The sequence below is a fragment of the Blennius ocellaris genome (genome assembly GCF_963422515.1).
Source record: "Blennius ocellaris genome assembly, chromosome: 22".
In the NCBI taxonomy this organism is placed as follows: Eukaryota; Metazoa; Chordata; class Actinopteri; order Blenniiformes; family Blenniidae; genus Blennius; species Blennius ocellaris.
In genome coordinates, this window is record NC_137671.1 from 5,726,128 (window position 1) to 5,750,486 (window position 24,359).

Genomic DNA, 24,359 nt, shown 5'->3' on the forward strand with positions numbered 1-24,359 from the left:
ACTCATTGTCACCACCTGCACTCTGTTTTTTCACTTTCACCCATTTACTCACTCCTGTTCAATCTCCAATGGCTGACAATTTTGGGTTCAGTGTTTTTGTCAAGGGCGTTTTTTTAATGATTTGCTCAAGTATATTTCCACACATGGACAGGGTGAGATCGAGGAATCAAACTACGAGTCGTACATGTGGAAGCCAGTCCGTCGGATAAAACTCAGGTTTGCACGGTGTCAATGTGTTTCAGTGGGAAAGGCGCTCTGACCTGTATAAACCAATATAGAAGATGCACGGATGAAATGTGTACTTTCAGTATTTGTCATTACTGAAAAACTGTTCACATAACGGGAACCACAGCACTCGTCTTTCACTTGGTCCAGCTCCTTCCCTCGTCCCAGAACCGTAGGTGACCACAAGATGCAGAGCGGAGAAAACGGGCTATAAAATCACCGCTCAAGCTTCTTGTTCTCCCTTTTTCCTTCTCCCATAAAACCCACCACTTCATTTCAAAGGCAGACCCCGGCCCCAACGACATGCACATGTATCACTAACTATACACACTGGAAATACTCCAGTCTAGACGTATAAATACATCGCTCTGCATATTGTTTTACATACTTTCAACTATAATGCATTGCATAGATAATCACTCGCTTCATTGTTTACCTTTTGATAAGATTCTCATAAATCTCACACAACTGAAGCAATCCCAAGACTGCAGGCCGTTTCTGAATAGTTGAACCCGTTAATTTTAACTGGACAGAAAGTCTTTGGAGAAAATACCGTACCTGCTCCACTCGGATCTCGTACTCCCCGTTCAGCTTCTTTCCCCGGAAATACTTGGCCCTGCGAAGAAATGAGAGACAAACTTGGTAAAAGAATGCTTTTCAATCACCAAAGCGTCATTTTATTTAGGTTGTAGTCATAACAAATCGGCCACGAAATGAGATTAAACGGGTAAAAATAACCACGTTGCATGGGGCCGACTCGACTGACTCTTCAGGTCGTGTGTGTGCTTTGACATGTGGATTCTTCCCGAGCAGAACAACCTTAAAATATCTTCTTTCGCTTATTTGAATGAGGGGGAGCTTAAATTTCAACTGACCATCCAGAATACCTTGGGAGTGGGGGGGGGGGGGTAATAATAATGACTCACATTTTCCATGATGACAGAATCTGACCTTGTAGGGCTCCAAGTCAACAGAATCCCAAGAGTAAGATAAAGATTGTCTTTTAAAACATCAGTTCGTATGCAGCAAACCCTCAGTGGAAGGTTGACATGATGGCATTTTGCTGTTTGCCCAATTTAAGTGCACACAACGCAGTAAAACCCGTTTATTGGCTGTTCGGCGACGCCAACATGCTGTTCCAGTCGAAACCAGGCTGTTTCCTGTGACTCAAAATGCAAAGTCATAATATCTCAACTCTGCCCTCATATCGTCTCGTTTGTGCTGCGACAATGTGGCGAATAAAGAAAAAAAGTCACATGTTTGAGACGGGCAGGACACTTTGAAAATGTGTGGAAACGGGAAGAAAAAAAAACTACAGAAAACACGAGATCTCTTTATAGACATGATCGATGGCCCGGAAAACTAATATCCAGGTGTGACATGATTGCAACTGGAAAGGAATGCCGTTTGGTTGACAAATGTTTCACGCGCTCATCTTTGCCCATCCCCCGAATGCATGTGGAACCATTGAAAAAGAGCCTGCTAACCGTAAAATTTCACGAACGGATCATTGCCGCGGTGGCGGATTGTGGGCCACTGAGAATGGAGAACAAAAAGTCGTAACCGAGAAACTGTGAAATGTTGTCCGTTTCATCGTCTGTGAGACAAGAACTCGGCGTTGGACCCTCAACCCCCCTCGCAGGCTGGTAATCCGTGGAAGGCGACGTGCCCAACGCCTCGGGGTACGGCGACAGGCTGTTCGGGACTTTCGAAAAACACATTTACACTAATAATCACGGAGCCTCGTTCCTCCTCCTCCTCAGCTTGTACCCCTCTGTTTTTCATCTGCCCACATCTGTCCTTTACGGTCCGTTCATTAACGTTCATTATGGCCGCTGAGGAGGGTCTTGCTCTTAACGTCTCCCAGCTGTTGGTCGCTCGCCGTCTCATTCTCTGCAATTTTGGAAGCCATGAATCTTCAGCGTGACTGACCTACATACTGAAGGGGCGATGCCCCGCCGTCAGTCAGGCCCGGAGCCTGCAGGCTGGTGTGCGTTTCAAGGCATCGCAAAACATGTCGTCACGTTTGGGCGATGGGTTTATTTACGATCCGCCGGGCTCTCCGGCTTGAACAAGAGTTTGACATGTGTTCAAATGTAAACATTCGGCACCGCAATAGAGGCCTGGGCTTTCCATCTCTCAATCGCACACACACCCACTACATAAACACCATGAGTCTGAATTCCTTCTCCCCCCCCTTTTTTTTTTTTTTACCATGAGAATATGTTCCTTCCATTGTGTACCATTAATAGGAGGCGTCTGAGTCACGTATGTGTTTAAAACCAATCTCTCTTCTATTTGTATGCAATCCACCATCTTCAGTTTGGTACCCACAGCCTTGAATAGATTGCTTATATAAATGCCACATATTTTTATGAAAGTGAACTGAACTCTGGCCCTGCCCACACGACGGCGCCACTTCATGTGGAGCCTGAATATACGGTTGTTTAGAAAACTGTCTCCAGGGTGGAGGAGTTTGAAAACTCCTCCTTGGCTTTGGCCTGTGGATGGGCGAGATGCACATTTACTCAAAACTGATCGTCATCGCCCAACTTCTACAATCTGATGACCTCGTGACCCTCTCCGTGATGTCGCTTAACAAAAATGGCCGACTACGTCCTCCGGGTTTGTGCTGCACAAGCTACGGACACTAACCCAAATATATGTGGTTTAATAAGGCAAAGAGTCTTCAGATACGAGGATATTTGCAAGTTTTCTCCATTTTTGGTGCATTTCTGTGGCAGAGTTACAGCGCCGCCTAAAGGCCAGGCATATACACTACATTGTTTTGAGTAATTATCATGGCGCTGTGTGAACGGGATACTTTTTAAGAATGAAAAAAAAAAGATCATTTGGGCTCGTGTGGGTTATCATGGTAGGTCTCGAGTACCGCTGCCCAGATGCCATAATGGCAGCCCAACGCTCCTCATCATAGAATGGGTCAAATGTCAACTTGAGAGTTTGCTAGTTTGAATCCCACAGTGGCCGGGTCACCATTCTGGGTCCCTGGGCAAGTGAGCAAGTGACCCCCAACCAGCTTTAATGTGGCTTGCCTCATCCTGGAACGAGAATGGATAAATGTGGAAAAAGAGAATTTCAACAAGGGGATTAATCAAGTGTGATCAGTTTTTCGTTGGCTAATTGGTTGAGGTAATATTAATGGGTGCTTTTTTTTTTTTTTTTTATTCACGTGCAAAGCTGAACTGTTCTCTACCAGAGCGAACAGCAATGTTGAATGAAATAAAGAGACATCCTCTCACTCAATCACAGATGAAAAAACGAGCATGTCGGCCACGTCGAGCTCCGGTTCTCCTCCCATGTAATCAGAGACAATGAAGCTGCTTATCAAATTCCACTTGTACCTAACTCACTCATTACATCAAGCCGAGACACAAAGCATCAAGTTTCTGTAAGAGCGGACGATATAACCACAAATGTTTTTGGAATCATACCAGTTTCTCTTGTTTTCCCTGTAGTATCTTTGCTGGTTTCAGACAGACAATGTACCCATTCAGTGCTTGAATAGCAAATATGCCCTACAGTGGGTGTGTTGGTCTCACAGTAAGGTGTGGTTAGGTGCAATGGTAGTCCAACTAGACACAATGCAAAGTATTACTTTAAATATTAAGCAAATTAGCTTGTATTGTGCTCATTTTGTTGGGTGTTTTAGGACTGACTACAATAAGATTTTGAAAGTCTGTGTTTGCAGAAGGCTTTTTGTTGGGAGTTTCTTGAAGCAGGACCTCAATGCAAGTCTCATTTCCCGTGGCAGAAGCACAGCAGCGGAGCTCCAGCTTCTTTACATTTCAAAATGCAAACAGACATTAAGGAATTCGACAGAAAACGACGAGGGGGGACGTCGGTTTGTGTAGCTATGGAGGCCAACGTTTGAGAAAAATATTATTCGGCTTCAACATTAACGTTCTTTACCATTGTTGCCTTTTACAATCTTTTTAAAACTATACAAACTTCTATAATTGGCCTGCTGCCTCTTGCAGTCTGTTTCTCAACTTTTGCCCTCCGCGCGAGACGCAGCCTGGATTAACGAATGCCGAGAGGATGTTAAGCCTCTTCTTGCCAGTGTGTGGGCTCCCCGCTTCTTCTCCAGACAAAACATGAAATTAAAACCTTCTTCATATGGCCCGGGGCAAACCGGTGGGTCTCGGAGTCCCGACGTACACGGAGGAGGGAATTCTTTCGCCAGAGCCGGGACGTATTGAGCAATCAGATGCTCAAATCACTCTGAACCCAGAGCAAACAGACTGACGGCTACTTGGCAAACCGCGTTGCGCCTCACCCTCCAATAGAGGGAGAGACATGGAGACAGAAAGGGAAGGGATTGTTGGTGGTTGCAGTGATGCTCTCAGTGCTGTGTACCGCTATTGTGCATCAGTCATTGCTGGAGGCCAAGCCTGTCAGGGCAGAGCAGGGTTTCCCCAGAGACCCCAGCCTCTCCGCTGGAATGCCCCCCGGGAGCAGATTCAGCCCGGGGAGGGGGGGGATGGACGGACACGCTACCAGTCAGAAGGGCCGATCAACCTGATGGGCAACCCGTCTGACATCACAGCCGAACTTCAAGAAAAAGCCGGTCGACAACCAAAAATCACACCAGAAAACCACGCCGGTGGTTTCATGTACTGGTTTTCTTCGTGTGCAACAGCATTTTAGTGAATTTTAAAGACAAGACTGCATTTGAACTCATAATGTGACACCGATGGTCCAAACAATATACCGTGTAGTCGTCGAGCTCAATACAGAGGTGGAAATGAGGCCGTCGTCATATTTCACACAGTCTGAGGTCTGTAATCCCCAGCTACAACTGAGGAAGACATTTTAACCACCTCTCAAATAAAATTCATCTGAAACCTGACAACATGATAATCTCGCTGTGCAAGATATCGTCACCATTTTAGCATTTTATTATCGAGTTTTTCTTATGACTTTGTTAGCAGTTCCAGTGTCGGTTTAGCATGGTATTTTGGCTCTTTTATTTTGTTTAACCTGTACATAATTTTTTTTTAGCAATGGGAGTTTTAGCTTTTGTTGACAGTTTCACTTTTTTGTGACTTATTAGAAGAGTAAAGTTAATCCATCAGTCACAAGTCCAGCTGCCGTTTCCTTTAATCAATGTTGATGAACGGAAAAAACAAATTACATGAAGTTTTAAGACTAAACACAGACTTGAATTCAACATTTAGAATATCCAGTTTGGTTTGTAGCGTCTTGAACAAACATTCTCCCTCTCTCCCCCCCCCTCCCTCTCTCTCTCACGTTGTCCAAGCAGCAGCCAAATATTTACCTTTTTTACAGGTTTTATGTGCGACTGAGTCAGCATTACGTGTTCCGCTGCTGCTGTACCTGAACCCTGAGTCACAGAGGCATGGTGGGAATACACAACGTTACACTGACAATCACCACTTTCTCCAGCTCCTTTTAAATAAAACATACAATATTTATGAGCCGTTCTCTTTATTGAGCTTTTTTGGCTGCAATGCTGCATTTTGTAAATGTCAACACTTTGGGTATGGTTAAACCTGTACAAATATTTTTCTCATATCTGTTTTTAGTCAGAGGCTGAAGGGTAAATTGAATTTTTAATTATGAGTATTTATCACATTTATTTGTATAGACATATGATTCATGAGTTGATCATGAATTATTCAAACATACTATATATTCTACATTAAACACATGCAGTATTACTTCACTCATATCATAATATAAAGTAAATAGATATACCATTTTTGTTCCTAAGCAGCAACCAAAATATCTGCATCTGTATATCTGTGAGCAGATCTGCTCACAGATGAAATATCAAGCCTTTAAATGTCAGAGCTACAAGTGTGGCGCAGCAGAGGGAATCCACAGCCGATCAGAGATCTCCATCTGCTGGTCAAAGCTCTCGCTTCTCTCACACAGAAACAGTCAAACATCCAGAGAATTGATTGTGAGCAGGGGCTCACTGAGGCTGCAGTGACACCCTGTGGATAACCGGTTAGAGAGGAGAAGGGGAAAAAGTAGAAAGGGAAAAAAAACCAAACAAAAAAACCAAATGTCTAAGTTTTAAAATCTCAGTATACTCTCTACATTTTCATTACACTATAGGTGAATATTACAACACAAGAAAATCATAACCTTAACTTATATGGCACTCGTATACAAAGACCAGCTATGCATGCCTCCACATTAAAGTGAATTCAATACTATACCTGAAAACACAAAAATATTAAAATGTTCATCGTTACAAAATGGAAAACAAAATATCAATACTTTGGTATATGAATGCGAGTAGTAGTAATACTCGATATGATTAATGTACAATTATACTACATGTGTCAAACACTAAAAGCATAAAAATTTTAAATAGTTCAGCTCATGTGCAAGTATTTGAACAAGAACGATGAAAATCAAAATGCAAAAATGCTTTTTACTTGAAAGTGTCTGGAACCTGCAGCCACATGTGTCCCTTTAGCCCCTCTGCAGTGATTCATTGAAGACTTCACAAAAGCATAGGATTTTTATTTTAAAATGTATTTTATAATACATGCATTGTTGGTCTCAAATTAATTTTTGTGCCGTCTAAAATGTCTAATAAAATGCTAAAAGTGATTCAAAAGTGGCTTCAAAAATGCTTTTAAAAAAGCCAAAACACATAAAAAAATGACACATTTGAACTCAAAACTGAAAGTGAGCGTGAGCAGAAAAATCAGCTAAAGACAAATGTTAAATAGCCAACTTAGAAAAGTAGCTTCAACTATTTTAAACACAAAAAAGAAAAAATATTGGCTACAAAAAGGTAAAACTTTAAGCTAAATATATAAAATTACTTAAAGTTTTAATAACACATCTGCTATACTTCAAAAATAAATGTCAAAACAAAGCTAAAACTAAATAAAGAAATACATTAAAATGGCTGTAAATGTACCTTTGTAACTTCAGACATATAGACAAAATTTGAGCTTTTCATCATTTCCATTTTAATGGTTAAACATGTTTTGTCGCTCCAGAGGTATAGTGTTTAGTGTAAAGTGAGAGAAACGGCTCTTTAGGTCCTGGAGGTCGCAGACCCCCTGATGTAAATAAATAAAACCTCCTTCAGTCCCGTCGAGAGCGAGCACGTTCCCTCGGAGGACTCATGATCCCCCGACGACTTATTTCAGAAACACCGGGGTGTGAAGAGGAACGAGCCCCTTTGGGATTTCAGCCGGCCGGATTACAGAGAACCGAGCAATCTTGGCTCTTTTGACTCGGCTGCCAGTGGGGGGGGGGGGGGGGGGGGGGGTTGAATTCAGCCATCATTTTGAGCCGGCGGCCTCCGCCGGTAATGATCGCCTCTAATTCTGTAGATAAATTCAAAGGGCTTCTAAAGGCTAATAACGGCCTCGGCGAGGTCGATCTACCAGCAAATGTCAGGCAACAGAATAACAATTCATGAAATGGAAGAGCGGTTTATCGATCCGGGAGACAAACATGATAAACTGGCTGCAGCGCGTCCCGACTGCAGCGGCGCTGGGAATCAATCCCTCGGCGGCGAGCGGCCCCTCGCATTCACGCGTGCGCACGCCGCCGCGAGACGAACCCACGTCCTCTCATTAGAGCTCATTTATCTTTCAATCGTCTCCACAGCAAAAAGGGCTTTCCTCCCGTTACCATGACGATTCTGGCCTGTGAGGCTGCGAACCTGCGAAAGTCAAGGACTTTGAAAATCGACAGTGCGACGTCTCAAGTCTTTTCAGAAGTGAGAGAAAAAAAAAAAGAAGTGTGAAATCGGAGCTAAATTTAACGCCCAACAATGAGAAGTGTCGGTGGCAGCAGCCAGGCCGTGCTCACATGACAATGTTCCAAGTGAAAAAGCATTGTTTTTCTTGTTTTTATTTCAGAGTTTGGTGTCATTTCCACAGCCTCATGCTGGCATCACTTGAACAATAAGAAACGAGTTCCAGCCACCATCTTTGCCACTGTACATTAATCATCCATTGCTTCAGCAGCTTAACGTCTGAAAGGACCGGTATGCAGTTTGTTTGCTTTCTATCGTTTACCCGGGAGTTCTCCCAACTTTTGAATGGCATCGTAATGTCTCACCATCGCAACGATACCCGTTCTGCAAAGCCGTTTCAATTATAACCTGACAACTGCTGCGTGGCTGCCCGACGATGTAATTAAATCTATTTTAGTGCACTGTGAACCTAAACACCCCACTGTGATTAAAAGACATGACGGTGGCTGTGGCTCAAGTTCATAGAACTCGGGAGGTTGCAGGTTCCACGTCTGTACATAAGTCAAAGTGTCCTTGAGCAAGACCCGAACCCTGAGCAGCTGCACCTCCTGTTTGATCAAATAAGTGGAAATGCACTATATGAGTGAACTCCTTGAACATTTCAAAACCCTGGATACTCCCCTGCTGCATCAGGATTCTGTATTTCAGCCCTTGTATTCATAGTTACTACTAGTTACTTTCACGACTTGTACTCGGAGCAGCGGGGCTGAAAGCCCGACGTCTTCCACTCACCAGTCTGTGTGCAGATCATCAACCACCAGCAGGATCTTGGGCTTGCGGATCAGAGGCTTAGCGGGTTGACCGGCCCCAGCGGGGGCGCCTTCGGCGGTGGCCGCCGCCGCCGCAGCAGCAGATTTGGCGTGTGCGGCGGCGGCGACGTTCTGGGCCATCTGCGCGCTCTTCACCACGCTGGAGAACGAGCTGAGGAAGCTCCCAGGTGCCGAGCCGGCGGCCGAGCCCAGGCCCAGGCCCGAGCCGGATCCCGACCCCGACCCCGACCCCGACCCCGAACCCGAACCCTGACCTTGGGTCTGGGTCTGGATGGGGATGCTGGGCGGCTGCCGCCTCTCTGTGGCCGGGGAGGCCGGCGAGGAAGTGGACGAGCCCGGAGGGGTCGGCCTCTGCAGATCCATCATGTAGCCGTTGGGGAGGTTGGCCACAAAGCTGCTGTCCGACAGGCGCCGGCGGAGATAGTTCATGGCGACGGGCTGGTGGGTCGGTCAGGCCAGAGGAGGTGGGGGGGGGGGGGAGGGAGAACGCCGGAAGTCCTGCAGAGGAAACAAAGTCTCATCATCTAACCTCAAAAACACCGAACATACAGCAACAAGATAATCAAAACAGGAGCACAGCGATATGGAACGACAATGTTTCAATGTCCAGTTATTGACATTACTACACAGGATTATGGAGAGTGCAGGGGCCTTAATTCATAACTTCATACTCCACAAAACAAAGTCTTTGGAAGATATTTTCCATTTTACTGGAAAATCCTCCAAAAATATGTGAAAAGGAAGTGATTATCAAAAGATGAATAACTTCACTTCCAATGGACCAGAAACAGTTAAAATAAACTGAAGTTTTGGAAAGAAGTCAGAGACCTTCAGTGACATTGTGGATTACCACATTTTAAACTTCATACAAAACAATCATAATCTCAGAAACAGAATGTGGGTTTTGTGCTTTTTGGTAAATATACTCACAATGTAAGCATTTCATGTTTTTTTTGTGTCATTTCTAATCAACATGTCTGAACCTAAGCCACTCAAACCACTTTTCATTCTCATACTGTGTCAGAACTCCAGCACTCCTTCACCAGAGGGCCTTAAAGCTCCGGAGTTGCTGACATGTGATTGGCTGATCATCCATTTGCCTTAACAAGCAACAGGTGAACCTAATAATGAGTCTCATCAGTAGAAACGAAAGGAGAAACGAGGAAGTATTCGGAAGCACCCCCAGACTCCACCGTGCAGACAGACATTAGTCCAACTCAGTTAAAAACACAAGACAAGCATTTCATTTTTAAAGCTGATTCTTCATGTTATGCTTTGATTTATTAACAAACCATTTTAGGACTTGTTGGTATATCTTTTAAAACAATTGTTGATCTCATGGCTATAAGACCTAGAGATTTTATAGCATCAAGAAAATTACCAAAAATAGCTCATACACTTGTCATCGCAGTCGTCTGTAGTTTATTCTTGGCCAAACGTGTAATATTGACCGCGCTACTTACACTAAACGTTTACTATATTAATAAACAATCCACAGTTCTGTAACCCGGTAAGGGGAAATGATAGAGCAGATGGAATCGTCACATAAATGAGAAGATTGTAGAATAGTAACAATAAAAAAATAATATAATATTCTATATATATCGATATTAATATAACCTCAAATCTTGAATGTAGGTTTGTCATGTAAATGGGGCCTAAGACTCAGTATGTCACACGTTTTTAACACAAGCTTCTCAGTAACACACAGAAATACTAAAGATCTGCCAGATAATGAAAATACAACTTATCTTGAAGCATCTTGAAGCAGAATATTTAAATTATGTCACAATAAATCCACAAAATACATTTTACATTTAAAGGCTTTTTTTTTTTTTTTTGCTCATTCAGCAAATATGTGGTGAGAAAACATATATAAACCCTGATTTGAGCAAGTTTTCCTGTTGTTTCAAATGTCATGATTTCTTCCGCACATCATGAAATACAAAATAGAGGAGGCTGTGTTTGTTCAGAGCTTAATCGACTTCATTCTTCCAGTCCTCCTGCTTGGGGTCAACAGGATGTTATTTTTAGTCTGGATTATGACGATTATTCTTGAGAGTTTTAGTTCTGCCAATCATCAGTTATTAGCCTGCTGTATGTAGGCGCAGGATTTTGAGGCGGCGGTTTAAAAATATGACCTTTTTTACTTTTTTTTTTTTTTTTTAAATCATGCTCAAGGTAAATAAATACTGAATGTCAAGTGAAAAGACTCGGATGGAAAAACACATTTCCGAAACTGTCAAACACGAGCCGACGCTGAAAAGGGCGTTCTGCACTGACTTCTGAATGAATCTGTCGCACCTGATTTGCATAAGATGAAGTTACGCAGGGTGAGGGGGGGTAGAAAGCACGACACATTCAGTGACACAGCAGTGGTGATGCAAAGTTGGATGAGATTCAGCTCATTTCTTTGTGCAGCGACAGAAAGCACCCGTTGGGAGAGAGAAAACGGTTATATAACACATGAAACCCAGTGTGGCAGAGATGAGACATTCAAACAGATTAGCTATCAAACTGCAGTGAAGTAAACACGCAAGCAGGATGGGGCTGGGGGTGGTAGTGTGTGTGTGTGTGTGTGTGTGTGTGTGTGTGTGTGGAGGGTTAAACCCCGAAACCTGATTAAAACTAGGCTGCTCTCATAGTAAATGGAGCTCGGATGAGATAAAAGTGCATTTCTAACTCTTGTCTCGGCTGAATTCGTGTGCCGCTTTTTGTTGGAGGGGGAGGAGAGTGTAACAAGCCCGCAGCAGGAGGCAGAGGATGCTGGGTAAATGTTTCATCTCGACAAGTTCGCGTCGCTATCCAGGCGTCTTTGCGCGGAGAGAAACGTTGACGCGTCCGTCTGATCATCTGGAGGCAACACTCGGATCAGAGGACATCTGAGAAGTTTGATTCCTCTTTGCAGCCGTACAGCAGTGTCGTAGCTCTCCCCACACAAAAACCAGGATGTTTCACTTCTCGTGTGAATAACTTGAGTTCCAAAGCGACCTGTTAGTATCAGTATGATCACATTTAATTCCTGCAGTGGCCCGTTTAGAATCTACGAGCTGTTCCTCACAGGTTTCCTCACAGACTCACACAAAGTCCAAACTTTTACAGACGATCCCAATGCCTCTTCAACTTCTTTCACGCTTGTTAATAACATTCATTTACGTCATGTTCCGAGTAATAATGTGTTTTGTCATGTTGGTAGGTGATTTTGTGATCTCCCCGCTGCTCAAAACACGACTCAGGAACAGTCAATACACATGTCACAAGTCTTTGTACACATTATAGCTATAGATTTCAATATTTGTCCACACTTCTTGATATACCGGTAAAAATCTGGGGTCGTGATGACGACGCAGTGTTAGTAAATGTACACTTTGTTAAAGACAAAGGTAAATTTAAGAAAAGTGAGCCGCAAAAACACTTTAAAAGCAAAAGATGAAACCAGTGAAACCACACACAACCACATGGAGATCAAAATGCTATAAACATTAACAATGGCGAGTACAGGGATATATGTACAGATAGACGAAGACATTGGATTGTTCTTACAGATGACTGTCAACTGTAAAACTTCCAAGTCCCATGATGCACATCCACAACAGCAGTATTTCAGAAAAGTTGCGTCCCCCCCCCCGTTTCCATGGAGACATAGCGTTTTAGAAAAGTTCCATCTCGCGAGCCAAACTTGTATTTTCAGTGGCTCCGAACACTGTTGTCGTGTAAACAGACACCAAAAAATTCAAGGAACGTTTTACCTTTTCACTTGAAAACGTGTAAACGGGGCCTTATTGTTGTCGATCGACTCGCACAGAAGGATTAACAGCTCCGGCGGCTCGCACGGGAGACACGAGTGCAAACTGTTCTGGACTCTGGAGGCGGATTTTAGGGAGTCAAAATGCAAAAATGCAACAAAAGTCAACTGATTTGACAAGAAATCCTCATGTAAACAGGAACTGGAGCACAAACTTGGATTTTATTTCCAGCTTTGAATTGGATCATTGAAATCTTCTCCAAACAGATTCAGGTTCTTTCATCCATCTTTAACTTTGTTCCCGTCGTCATCCATCGCAAGTGGAGACACGGTATAACGCGTACGATTTCGCCTTCAATATACCGTCCAAGTTGACTCACTTCTTAATTATTTATCCTTGCCTGGGATGTGTTGACAACATGCAGAATAATATCTGAGTCATCCACTCGTTCTCAGTGTTTTCACCCGAAGGCGTTCCAGCGAGAAAGATGCTTGTTGTCACGAGGGATAACGCAACGCAGGAGAGGCAAGATGGCCTCCCGGGAGGCGCACCACGGAGCTCCTACTGGGCAAGCCAGCGAGGCTCACGTCAAATTACGGCAATGTCGGGGAAACAACAAACACTGACAATTACAATCGCCGGCTTCCCTCCCCTTTGAAACTCCTCCATCCGTTGGACTGCTGTCTGCTGGAAATCACTATCTTTACACACTTGGCACATCCTCCACTTTCTCAACACCCCATAAGCTGCTTTCTTTCGGCGCTCCAAGCTATTAAACCCTCAAAGGCTTCGCCTCGGTGTGTCCTCACAGAAACCTCCTGCTGCTTTAGAGCCGACCTGGTGAACAACCATGCAGATTAGAGTTTGCTAAGGAATAAGAGAAGGTCGATGGCGGCGGTTTGATCCAGACGGGCCGAGTGACTCGGCGTACAATCACACGCTTTCATTAATGCGTTTCGTTTTAAAGAGGCTGCTGGGGGATCGCTATCAAACCGTTCGTTATGCAACACGATTTTCCAGACTACACTCCGGATGATTGGCAGCCAATGAGTGGGACCACAAACAGCGCGTGAAGGAAATATTAGAGAAGTCTTTAGACTCCCACAGCAAACAAGACTTTGGCTCAGCGGTAATCACAGGCTGTATAATGATGGGGAAGAGCCGGATAATGTCACACCGCACTCTTCGACCCCCGCTGACGCAAACAGTCCATTTAATTTTTTCATATATATATTTAAAAGAATGCTTGTAATTAATGAAGACGGGGTGTAAAAAGACAGCAGCTCCTTCCTGCGTGTGAATCTGTCAAATCTATTAAATATTCTGGGTGGCTGTGCTGTGAATTCACACATCACACAGTCTGATTAACATCCTGACTGAAGGGGTGAAGGACATGCGGTAGTGCTATGTAATCTTCTTCAGATACACCCCTGCACGGCGCCACACTGAGTGCTATCGGATCTTTGCATTCTCAAACGTTACTCAGGAGTAAGAGGTTGGAATTTCTAAGGTTTTTAAGGTTTACCTAACTTGAAAATCTGAACCTCACCACGTCAAAGTGAAATCTCTCTATGAATTGTGAAAGAGGCGAAAATAAAATGTATAAAATGGCAAAAGAGGGGAAATCCTTTCAGCATGTATGACGTGTGCCACAACAAATAAAAACTATAATGTTTAAGTTTAATAGTGATTGTGGCACTATTACTCTATGATCCCCCCCCCCTTCATACTTTCCACTTGCGTTCCTGCTAAAGGTATTATTTGTGTGTCCAAGGTTTGTTCTGCATCATCAGGGAAAATTGCTTTTGTTTGTATGGTTTGCTTTCACACTGCATTTTGACAGCAGACAAACCGTCTGGACAAAGTCACGCCATCACAACAGCTGTTTGTTTTGGGAGCGTTATCGAACTCTGACCAGAGAGGAAGTAAAGCATGATGAAGTAGGAACCCAGCTTGATTGAGCCAGTGGAGACTACAGGGGCTAATTAGCTTGCGGCTAAAAGATAGCCGCAAGCAACCGCAGTGTATCGTCTTCAAACCAGATATTAATGAGCTCCTTCCTCACGACTCCACTGCCCAACAGATATTTTCGAACTTTTTCTTTCTGTGTATGCTTCTTCAGATTCACGTTTTTTTTCTTTCGGGTCAGAGTTCAGGGGAGCGATCACGCGTGCCATGCAGCCGAAGCGGACTGTCCATTAAGTCCCTGAAAAGAACTCTGGTCTGGAACAAGCAGGGCTGGTGTGAATGCGCCCCGAGTGTCTGCTTCTTCATATTTGCGCTGATAGCTTTGTTTGTTTACGACCCAAAATGCCCTGTGCTCTACGTCACCTCCTCTCTCTCGGTCGGCTGGACAGTACCTGACGCTTTCACAGTCCGTGGTCCAGACCTTAGATTACTTGCAAGTGAACCCAGAGCCACTTGAAGCATGTAAACAGACATCGCTTCCAAAATATTACCATATGAACATGAAGCTTTTCTAGTCTTCATTTGAAACGCGTTGGAAGACTTTATATGTCTCTGCCCCTATTTAGCATGTAAAACCAGTCCAGTCCAGTTAACCTGAAGCAATACCTGCCTACGCTCTTCACTATCAAACGCTCCTGCAGTGCTCGGGGTAGCGCGATCCTAAAGCAATCTCCTCACATCTCGGCGGAGTAAAGCGAGTCACGCCGGCCAGCCCGACGCGTTTTTTTTTTTATTATTCATGACAGTCTGAGTTCAGAGGCCGGTGTTGTAACCCGTCGGGGCAGAGAGTCGCCGGCCCGACTCCAGTCAGAGCGACGCGGAATCCAGCTGAGGAGAGGTGGGAGCGGAGGGAGGGGGTGGCTCTAACCTGCCCTGAGGCATTCTGGGGGAATTATTAATAACCGTGTGGGACTTGAAGAAAGATGGCTGTTGGTGGAGGATTCCTGGGAATCGAGGCTGTTTGTTGTGGTCCAAATCTCTGCCCTGGCTCCTGCTACTTCGCCTTCGATTGGCTTCCCGCAAGATTTCAGCAGGAAGCAAGAAAAATATCTAAAAACTTGGAACTCTAAAAGGGCATATGGCTGCATAACATACCCAGCCTGTTTCAGTTTGTCTGATCCTTTTTAATTTCCACAAATCTCCTCCACAGCGCTCCTGCCTCCAGGCTCCTGTAATAAAATCTGTCTTGTTATTGTCCAGAGCTTTTACATCTTCACATCGAAATCTGTTGTTTTGGTTAAAAATAGAAACTGCTACTCTTTCCAGACTATTGTGCCGATGAACCAACATTTATCTTAATTAATGGCAGAATTAAAACTAAAATAAAACAGAAACCATCTGTGGCTGGTGCTGTGTATATTTATTTATAGTCTTTCTGTGTCCAAGCATGTATCAGTCCTTTTCTCAAATTCTACAATTGTTACTTTTTCAGATTTTAATAGGGTTTTTAAGGTGTAATTATGTTCTTACTTTGTTGTCGTTTTTGCTGTCGAAGCAGAAGTTGCTTACATTGCACAAAAACTGTGAAATGTATAAAAAGGAAAAATAAAACACTCTAGTTTTGCAACACTAATGTTGTAGAAGGGTGATGAAACGGCTAATTGTGACTAAGCATCGACGAATTGGTTGAAATTGGGATCCCAGTTCTTTATTTTCTGGCTTAACAAACAAAAACCTTGAAACTTTTCTGAAACGAAAATGCATAAACGATGCACTTATAGTTCAAACGTCACGTCAACAGGCTCTCCAACAAACTGCGAGCGTGAACTGGTGAAAAAAACAGAGGATTTCACGTTTCAGCTGATTTACCACTAAATTGAGAAAGGCAAGTGCACGATGCTTTTACTTTGCTTATTTTGCTATCTTTATTTTGTTATTTTAAGGGTGCTGTTCCATGAAATGTAGAGTTTTTTTTATGATGTATTCTTTCCTATTAGCACCAAAACAAAGAAGAAAGGATGAACTGTCATTACTTGCAAGTTATTATTCAGTCTTTCCCAGGTTTGGCCGAGACCACATCGACTTGAGCTTCGAACCATAGCGATTTCTTTTTCACTCTTGACATAAAGCATCTCCTCGCAGACACTGCTGCACACACACTCCTAAATATATTTGTACTTTGCAGTTGTAGGACTTTCAGACCGCAACAACAAAACAGTGTTGCTGCAGTCCCACGCCTCATTTTACTTTGAGTCCTACACGCGGGGCGGCAGCGCCGTGAAGTAACACTCCGCTCCCACATTTTCAGGGCACGGTGATGTTAACATTATGACTCACCGCTGCGTGCCGAGCACTCTCCCACCGTCTCACTATCGCTGCCGGGAGTGCACTGAGAGGGCAAACATCATGCGGGGAAGCTTCCTCCAACCAAATCGACACTGCAGATTGATAACGTCAACATTAATGCTCCGGCCAAAACGCTCCATTAAAGTCTTGACAACCGCTATTCATAATGCGGAATATTAAACGGGTCAGTGCAAGGAAATATTCTGAGTTTCCTTGTGTTGCAACACGTGGCTGAGGATGTGAAGGAAGAAGCTCAAAGAGATTTAAAATGACACGAACGTGCTCAGGGTACGTTTACACGATGTTCCCGGCAGCCACGACGGCCGTGGATAAAAACGGGATGATTGCCGTGGGCGCCGTGCCGGATTTTTTAAACGTCGCCACGGCGACCACTTGGAGGCGGTTCCGTAGTGGGACGGGAAGGTAAACGGGAAGTGACGTTTAGTGCGCTTTCCATCGCGGTTGCTTCGCGGTTTATCCCGCCGCGCCGCGCTTCGCCACGGCTTTCACAGCAAAGCTGCGGTGTATGGTCGCCGTTTCATCACGTTCAATCGCGGCTCGTCCCGGCGTGTGACGGTTTGTGGGCCCGACGCGTCGCGTCAATTCGGGTCTGAGCGATCAACGACAGGACACCTTCTACAAGCTGTGCCAGAAATCAACAGGTATGTACGCACACAGCAAAAGTCTCAGGATACAATGATTATCTTCACTTTTTGGTGGCATAAACGAGTTAAACGTCCACATTTCATCCGCAGAAAGCCTTGATAGAACGTGAAAAACATGTAAGACCTTCCTCAGAATGCCCCAAAATCCCACGGCGCACTACGTTTTGGGCCAACGGGGCTGCCGTGACCATTGTGTAAACCTCCCCTAAGAGATGCAGACATTTTTCAACTGTGAAATACAGCTGAAACTACCTTGCAGACATAATAGCCTGCAGTAGCGGGCAAGTCGCTCGGCCAACGCAAAGCCGGACCGCAGTCTGGCTTTTCCTTTTTATTTTATTTATTTTTTTATTTTTTTATACTGAGTCTGTCTCCAGCAGTAGAAGCGGCGGCGACAGGCTGGTGCGACGAGGAGTCACAAGCCAAGTCACTGCACGGCCACTTCACTGCAGACAATCAGTCAGCGAGGCTCAGTCGCAGCTTTCCCTCCAGCAACAACGTATTAAAAGCATTAACGGCAAAAAAAAAAAATGCTCTGAGCTCTTTTGACTGATGTGCAAGAAAGTTAACACCAAATTAGTAGTTTTAACATTCACACACGCGCACACACACACAAATAAATACAATTAGACAGGAGGAAAAGGTTCCATGACTTCTGGAGGGAAAAAAACTGCAGCGTAAGATGCATTTATGGCACTTTTCCTTCTCATCTGCCTAAAAATCTGGACAATTTTTGGCAAACCTCTCAGGCACTGCGACATTAGCGTCCAACTTACGTCATCACCAGTGGCTTTGCAGTTAGTGCGCATGCACATTGTTTCCGGAAAAAGTATGCAAGTGTAACCGCAAGAATCTGGCACGAGTCACTGGATAAAATATGTGTAACCTCACGGTAATGAAAAAAGAAAAAAGAAATTTGATTTTTGCAGCAAATTCGATCCAAGCATTAATACTTCAGAGGCTTTTACTTTGAAAGTAGGAGCTCTATTATACCTCTGTGACAAACACACATGAAATTTAACTGAAAAATTAACCACCATGATTTTGTGTTTTAACAATAACAAAAAAAAACATCATCTCCACCCTTTTTCTGAGATGAATAAAGAATTTCTATTCATCCTTCTGTTTGATCTGCTTTGCGTCTCCTGCTCTCTTAACTTACGGCAGCCGGCCCGTGACCCTACTCACGACACGCCATCCTCTCCTTTCAAATCTCAGCTACGACTCGCCGGCTGTTGATGAATCATTTCCATCTTATTGATTCACTCAGAGCAGAGCGGCCCGTCACTATACTACACATTTGCTTCTACACTGCGGTCACCAACCGGCCGAGTGGAAACTGGCTCGTTAAGGACAAAAAAAAAAAAAAAAAAAGGTCAGCGGCACTTTGAGATTCATGGTGGAGCCCGAAATCAAGGATCATTAGCGGCTGCAGCAAAGTCTTTCCTGCTGCGGAACACCTGCTGGGTGGAGAGGAGATAACTGGTTGTGGACGGAGCGTTTGTGCCTGCCCCCCCGATTACACCATTAATATTTCATTGGGGTTTATTTTTTTTTCTGAAGCGTGGCGTCGGTGTCAGACACTGTTGAGAGGATGGATGTCACTCTGTTCTCAAACAGCAACAATGGCTCATGTGGTCGAATCTGCTCTGATTGGTGATGGACAGGATTGGATATTGAGGGCGGCCACACACTCACCGCCACGGTATCTGTCGTCGCGGTTTAAACTCTTTGGTCTTACCATTCACAAGTTTCGCAGGAGCCACGTGCCATTTTATTTTTAACCTTTTTAGCCAATGAAGCTCAAAGCTTGGTTGTTTTCGCCATTTTGACATTTGACCTTTTGTTCATTCTTAGCATTTTATCTACTTTTTTTTTTTATCAAACCGATCCTCTTCTTAAGAATATTTTTTCTGGTTTTTAGCACTTTTAGTCTTTTTTAATCATTTTAGCCAGGAGGGTCTTTTTGAAAATGAGCCAGATATGCACATAGAATTAAAATAAGACAACACAACCCAAGACATACAATGAAAATTGTTCTACGTATAATTTTCAGAAAGCTTCAGAGAGCCATTACAGAAAAAAAAAGACAACATCACACTAAACATCTTATAGACTCGCAATGATAGCCTAAATTATTCTAAACTGAACATTCCAACTGGGGGTCAATGACCCAAACCAAATCCAGACTAAAAACCAAAGAGTGGTGAAACTGAAGTCAAACAGACATGGAGTAGGTATAGACAAACACGGCTCATTAGCATTTAAAGACACAGAAACAGCCTGTTCTCTGTAGAGCTCAGTCGAGGGACTTTTAGACTGGCTGGTATTCAAGACCAAGGTTGGATTTGGGGAAATACAGTTTGAATACAATGACGTTGGATCTCTGAAAACTAAGTGAAATTGTTGAAAAACTGCAGAATATGGGACCTTTAATATAGCCAACTGATGAAAGTACTACCAATTTGTCAACCGTGACCCAGAAAGATCTGTGCACAACCCTGAAACAAAGCACTGTGGGAACAAAAACTAATATATATATATATCCTAATAAACAACTTGTTATAGAAAAAACACTGAAAATGACTCACTACACTTAGATACAGTCGTTTTCTGATGTTTAAGCACCGACTGAGCAGGAGATGTTTATTATAGTAAATAAATAATATTGTAGAGTGTCGATAAATAATAACTGTGGCCATTTCACTGATTAAGAGTTAGTTGGGACACACACACACACACGCACACACACACACGCACGCACGCACGCACACACACACACACATACACACTGGAAGAATGCATTGTGTCTCACCACGCGACATAAGTGACTTTATGATGGAGGGGTGATGAAATGGATCTGGACCTCCTCTTCCTCCTGCAAGAGAGGAGGAGAGAGGCTGCAGACACGGAGGAGGGAATCCCTCCTGTATATGTAACACACACACACACACACGCACACACACACACACACACACACACACACAGTGACACAGCGAAACAACGCGCGCACCGCACTCCGCCGCATCTTCTGCATCTCCTCATCCTTCCCCTCTTCCTCTTCCCCCTCTTCCTCCTCCTCCTCCTCCTCATCAGGGGTAATAACAAGCAGGCGCTCCATCGTGCAGCAGCTGCTCCCTCCACACACACTCACTCTCACACACAGAAAAAGGCTGCTGAAGGAATAAATGGGCACAATTTAAAATGAAAAAAACAAAAACGCGCAGAATAAAGAGCGCACTTTACCTGAGCGGCTGTCACAGACGTGTGTGTGCGTGAGGAGGATGAGCGGTCTTCCTCTTTCCTCTTCTCCTTATTGATGCTGCTGCTCCCTCTTCTTCTTCCTCCTTAGCCAACCAGCCAAGCCCCCCTTCTCTCTCTCTCTCTCTCTCTCTCTCTCTCTCTCTCTCTCTCTCTCTCTCTCCTCTCTCTCTCTCTCTCTCTCTCTCTCTCTCTCTCTCTCTCACAATGCATGCTGGGAACGTGAGGGGTGTGTTGTCTTCATCACTGCAGTCACCTCCCGGCTCTCATTGGCTCATCTTGTAATTAAGCAGCTTCCAGCCAATACAAGGAAAACAGGAGCGCACGTGAAATTAACCCTTTAGAGGAGAGAGTCTCAACTGGTGGCTCGTGACCCAGGAGTGGGCCCCAGGGTGGAGGGGAGAGGCCACAGATAACAATATGTAAAGAACCACAATTGCACATTTTTCAGGTATTATAGATCAGAGAGTTGAAACGTGGCAAAAGTCAAATGATAAGATTTGCCAGTGAAATGTTTTCTTTAAATTGACATTTTCTCTGCTTCATTTCAAAAATGAAAAATTGCCGTAATGTGTGAAGTTTGTTATTTGCACTCGCGTCCTTCTCTTGAGGTTTATTCTCCATGTGACACATGTGATGTTTTTGTGTTGCTACTCAGTGTGCATTTATAAATCCACAGGATGAAAGAAGTGTTTTCAATTAAATTGACTTTTTCATTTTTTTCCCCCTCTCAAATGTCAGTGTATAGATAAACGCAATGGCACTCACATACTTCATTGACAATTAAAAATAAATAGATTCGAAATTGGAATATTTCAACCTTGGTCAAAAATGTAAATATATTTCATTATTTATAGCTTTAAAATGAGTTTGTTTCTTTCAAAGGTGATAAAATCTTCAGTCTGACAGTCTGATGTGTCAGATACAACAAAAAAGGATTATTTTGGCCTCAACGTTTCTTTTATTACTTGCCAACCAGACTGATTCTGTTGTTTCTTTCTTTTTCTTTTTTTTTTAATCCATCCTGCCATTAGTTATGATAAATGTTACTGCCATCTACACCGAGACTGAGCGGGAACATTTATCAAGAAATAATTTTGGTTTCAAGAGTTGGCTTGGTTCCAGTCGCACCACTGGCTTTTTTTTTTTAACTTTAAATAAGCATTTAGCTTTACATTATTTTTAATCGGTTGAAGTGAGGACCTTTGTCAATGCATCACAATTGTTTGCTTTCATCTCAATGGTTGTATAGATAGTCACGTCTACGGCCATGTCTCTGCCACTACACCGTATTTGTATTGTATAAAATCATGTAAATATCAATTCAATTGCAAAATAAAAAAAAGCTATAATTGACACCCTCGTTGCATGCTGACGTTTCTGTGTCAGCATGCAACGACTGGAGTCAGAGCAGCTCTTCTCCAGCTCTGACTGGAGAAGAGCTGGATTAAAAAAAAAAATTTTTTTTGCATGTTTTCTGAGTGAAGATTGTGATGGAGCTGGTTCACTTTGATGAGGAGCTGCCTCCGGATGTGAGACACACTCAGACGCTGCAGCGGCGTCTCATTAACTTTACCCCCCCCACCAAAAAAAAAAATCTTTTCTGAAGGCACATCTATGAATCCTCTCCTCTGCGTATTTCACTTGGGCCTTCAACAGTCAGTGACAGCAGCTCTCCGCGGGTTCCCCCCCTTCCACCCGCAGGCTCCATCTCGCCACAGCTGTTGTATCAAAAAATAGAGACAAAGAACAGAGAGTGTGTCCTCCCTCAGCTGGACACGGGAGGGTTGCAGCCTCCGACGACTTGCATCAGGTGAAAGTGGATGAAAATCAAACACGTCGTGTGTTTTTCTGCCCATTGACCCATAAAGAGAAATCCTCAGCTGCAGACGTCAGTGGATCTGACTGTGAATAATCTGCAAATCTGTCGGGTCTGGATCTGCGGTCGGTTAAATGTGCTCACGAGTGAGTTCCTATGAAGTCGACGGTCCGGGTTGCAAAACTGGATGGTTGCCCATTCATGTCGCAGTGCGAGCGGCTGCAGCAGCGACCAGGACCTGGGCTTCTTCTGCGTCCACAATAAGAACAAATCTGTGTGCAATATGGAGCTGCTGTGATGATTGAATTTCCCAAAGTGAGGTAAACAAAGAATATTCTGACCTTAGGATCACTCTACAATTAAACCGATACACAAAAAGCAGGTGAAAACGTGCAATGTTTGTTTGTATTTCAGAAAAGTTTTGCTTTTAGATGGCAACATTCCGAAAATGAAAATGGCTGGAAATGCGGAAAAAAAACAACAAAAACAAGGTCATTTTCATGTAGCACTGTCAGAAACCATCAAACAAAATACAAATAGCCACCCAGATCAAAAACAAGAGATTTGTGAAATCCAGCCAAGATCCCAGATCAAATTAATTAAAGACGCCCCAGAAATGTCCACTTGTTAAAAGCGAACAACAACAAAAAAACTGGTTCATTACGATGTGCGCTCACGCTCGTTTCACCTGGAAAAGCACAAAGCGTAACAAATGACACAGACTCTGCATTAGATCACAACCAGACAATTCCCAGGGTGAAGATAGATTCGGCTGTCACTCCCACCCGGCATCCGTTTATCCGCCACCCGCGCTTCATTATGCGCACGCTGCCCATTAAGACGGAGCGGTCCTATGGGAGCTGCAGCTGCGCCCCGCAGGAAGCGACAGCCCACCCAGTGACAGTAAATATCCACTGACATTAACCAGCCCGAGCAGCCACTTCCTGTCTGACGCGGCTGCCATTTCCCGGTAGGTAGGTCTGCCTGCAGCATCCGGGGCCGCTGCGTATCGGGAAATCTAGTTTTCGCTGCGTCGCACACGCTCATGAATTAAATATGACACACACACCCCCCCATCCACTCCTGTGTTTATGTGCACCCCTCCTCAAGAGATGTTTGTGCTTCTGCTGAGTCACAGCGGTTTGAGCTCCGACGACAAAAGCCCAGCGGCGGGCAGGAGGTTCTGCTGAGTTTGGAGTCAGGTGCAGTTGGTGTGAGTTCGATGTGACCTCTGACCTCTGATGGCTTTTAAAGGGGTCGTGTTCTGCAAAATTCACTCTCTCATGTTTTTTCCAACGGTAAAACGTGTCTCTGTACCTGGAATGACGCCCTAGAAGTGAAGAAAGTCTGTCGTCTCTCTCCCTGGCTTGTTTCAAATTTTTTTTAAAGTGTGCTGCTCCAATGAGCCAATCACAATTCAAGCCCTAATTAGTGTCATAGCCAATCCCAATCAAGGTAGGTCCTCCCTTTGACTCCTCCCACAATCAGGCAGCTCTGCTCTGGCACATGGCACCGCGACAGGAAGTGCCTCCTCCTGCGCACGTGTGGGCTGTGATGTATTTGGTGCTGCGTAAATAAAGGTGAATTGAATTGAGTTGAATTGGGCGGAGCCAGTCCAGCTCACACAGACGCAGCAGATTCTGAATGCAGCCGAAATGATCCAAAAATTCAAAGGGCTGAAAATCAGGGAAAAGCTGGATTTCTTTTTAAATGCTGGTACGGTCAGTGCATCTCAAAGCAGGTCGAACGCGATCAACTGTGTTTGGTCTCATGTTGGAAGAGACGACTGGGCTGGTTAGTCTCATTTAATGTTGCCCAGCGCAGGTATTTAAACTCTTTGGT

The 24,359-nt window shown here is 44.1% G+C and overlaps 1 protein-coding gene across 1 annotated transcript in view; it reads right to left on the reverse strand.

The window, feature by feature from the left end:
* The window catches only part of syn3 (synapsin III), a gene marked incomplete at both ends in the record, with an annotated part of 82,218 nt that extends 73,017 nt beyond the window's left edge, over positions 1-9,201 (reverse strand). The window contains 2 exons of the mRNA XM_080518165.1: positions 784-841; positions 8,735-9,201. Coding sequence (XP_080374291.1) covers positions 784-841; positions 8,735-9,201 — 525 coding nt within the window. The remainder of the gene's footprint in view (positions 1-783; positions 842-8,734) is intronic.
* Between the last annotated feature and the right edge of the window lie 15,158 nt (positions 9,202-24,359).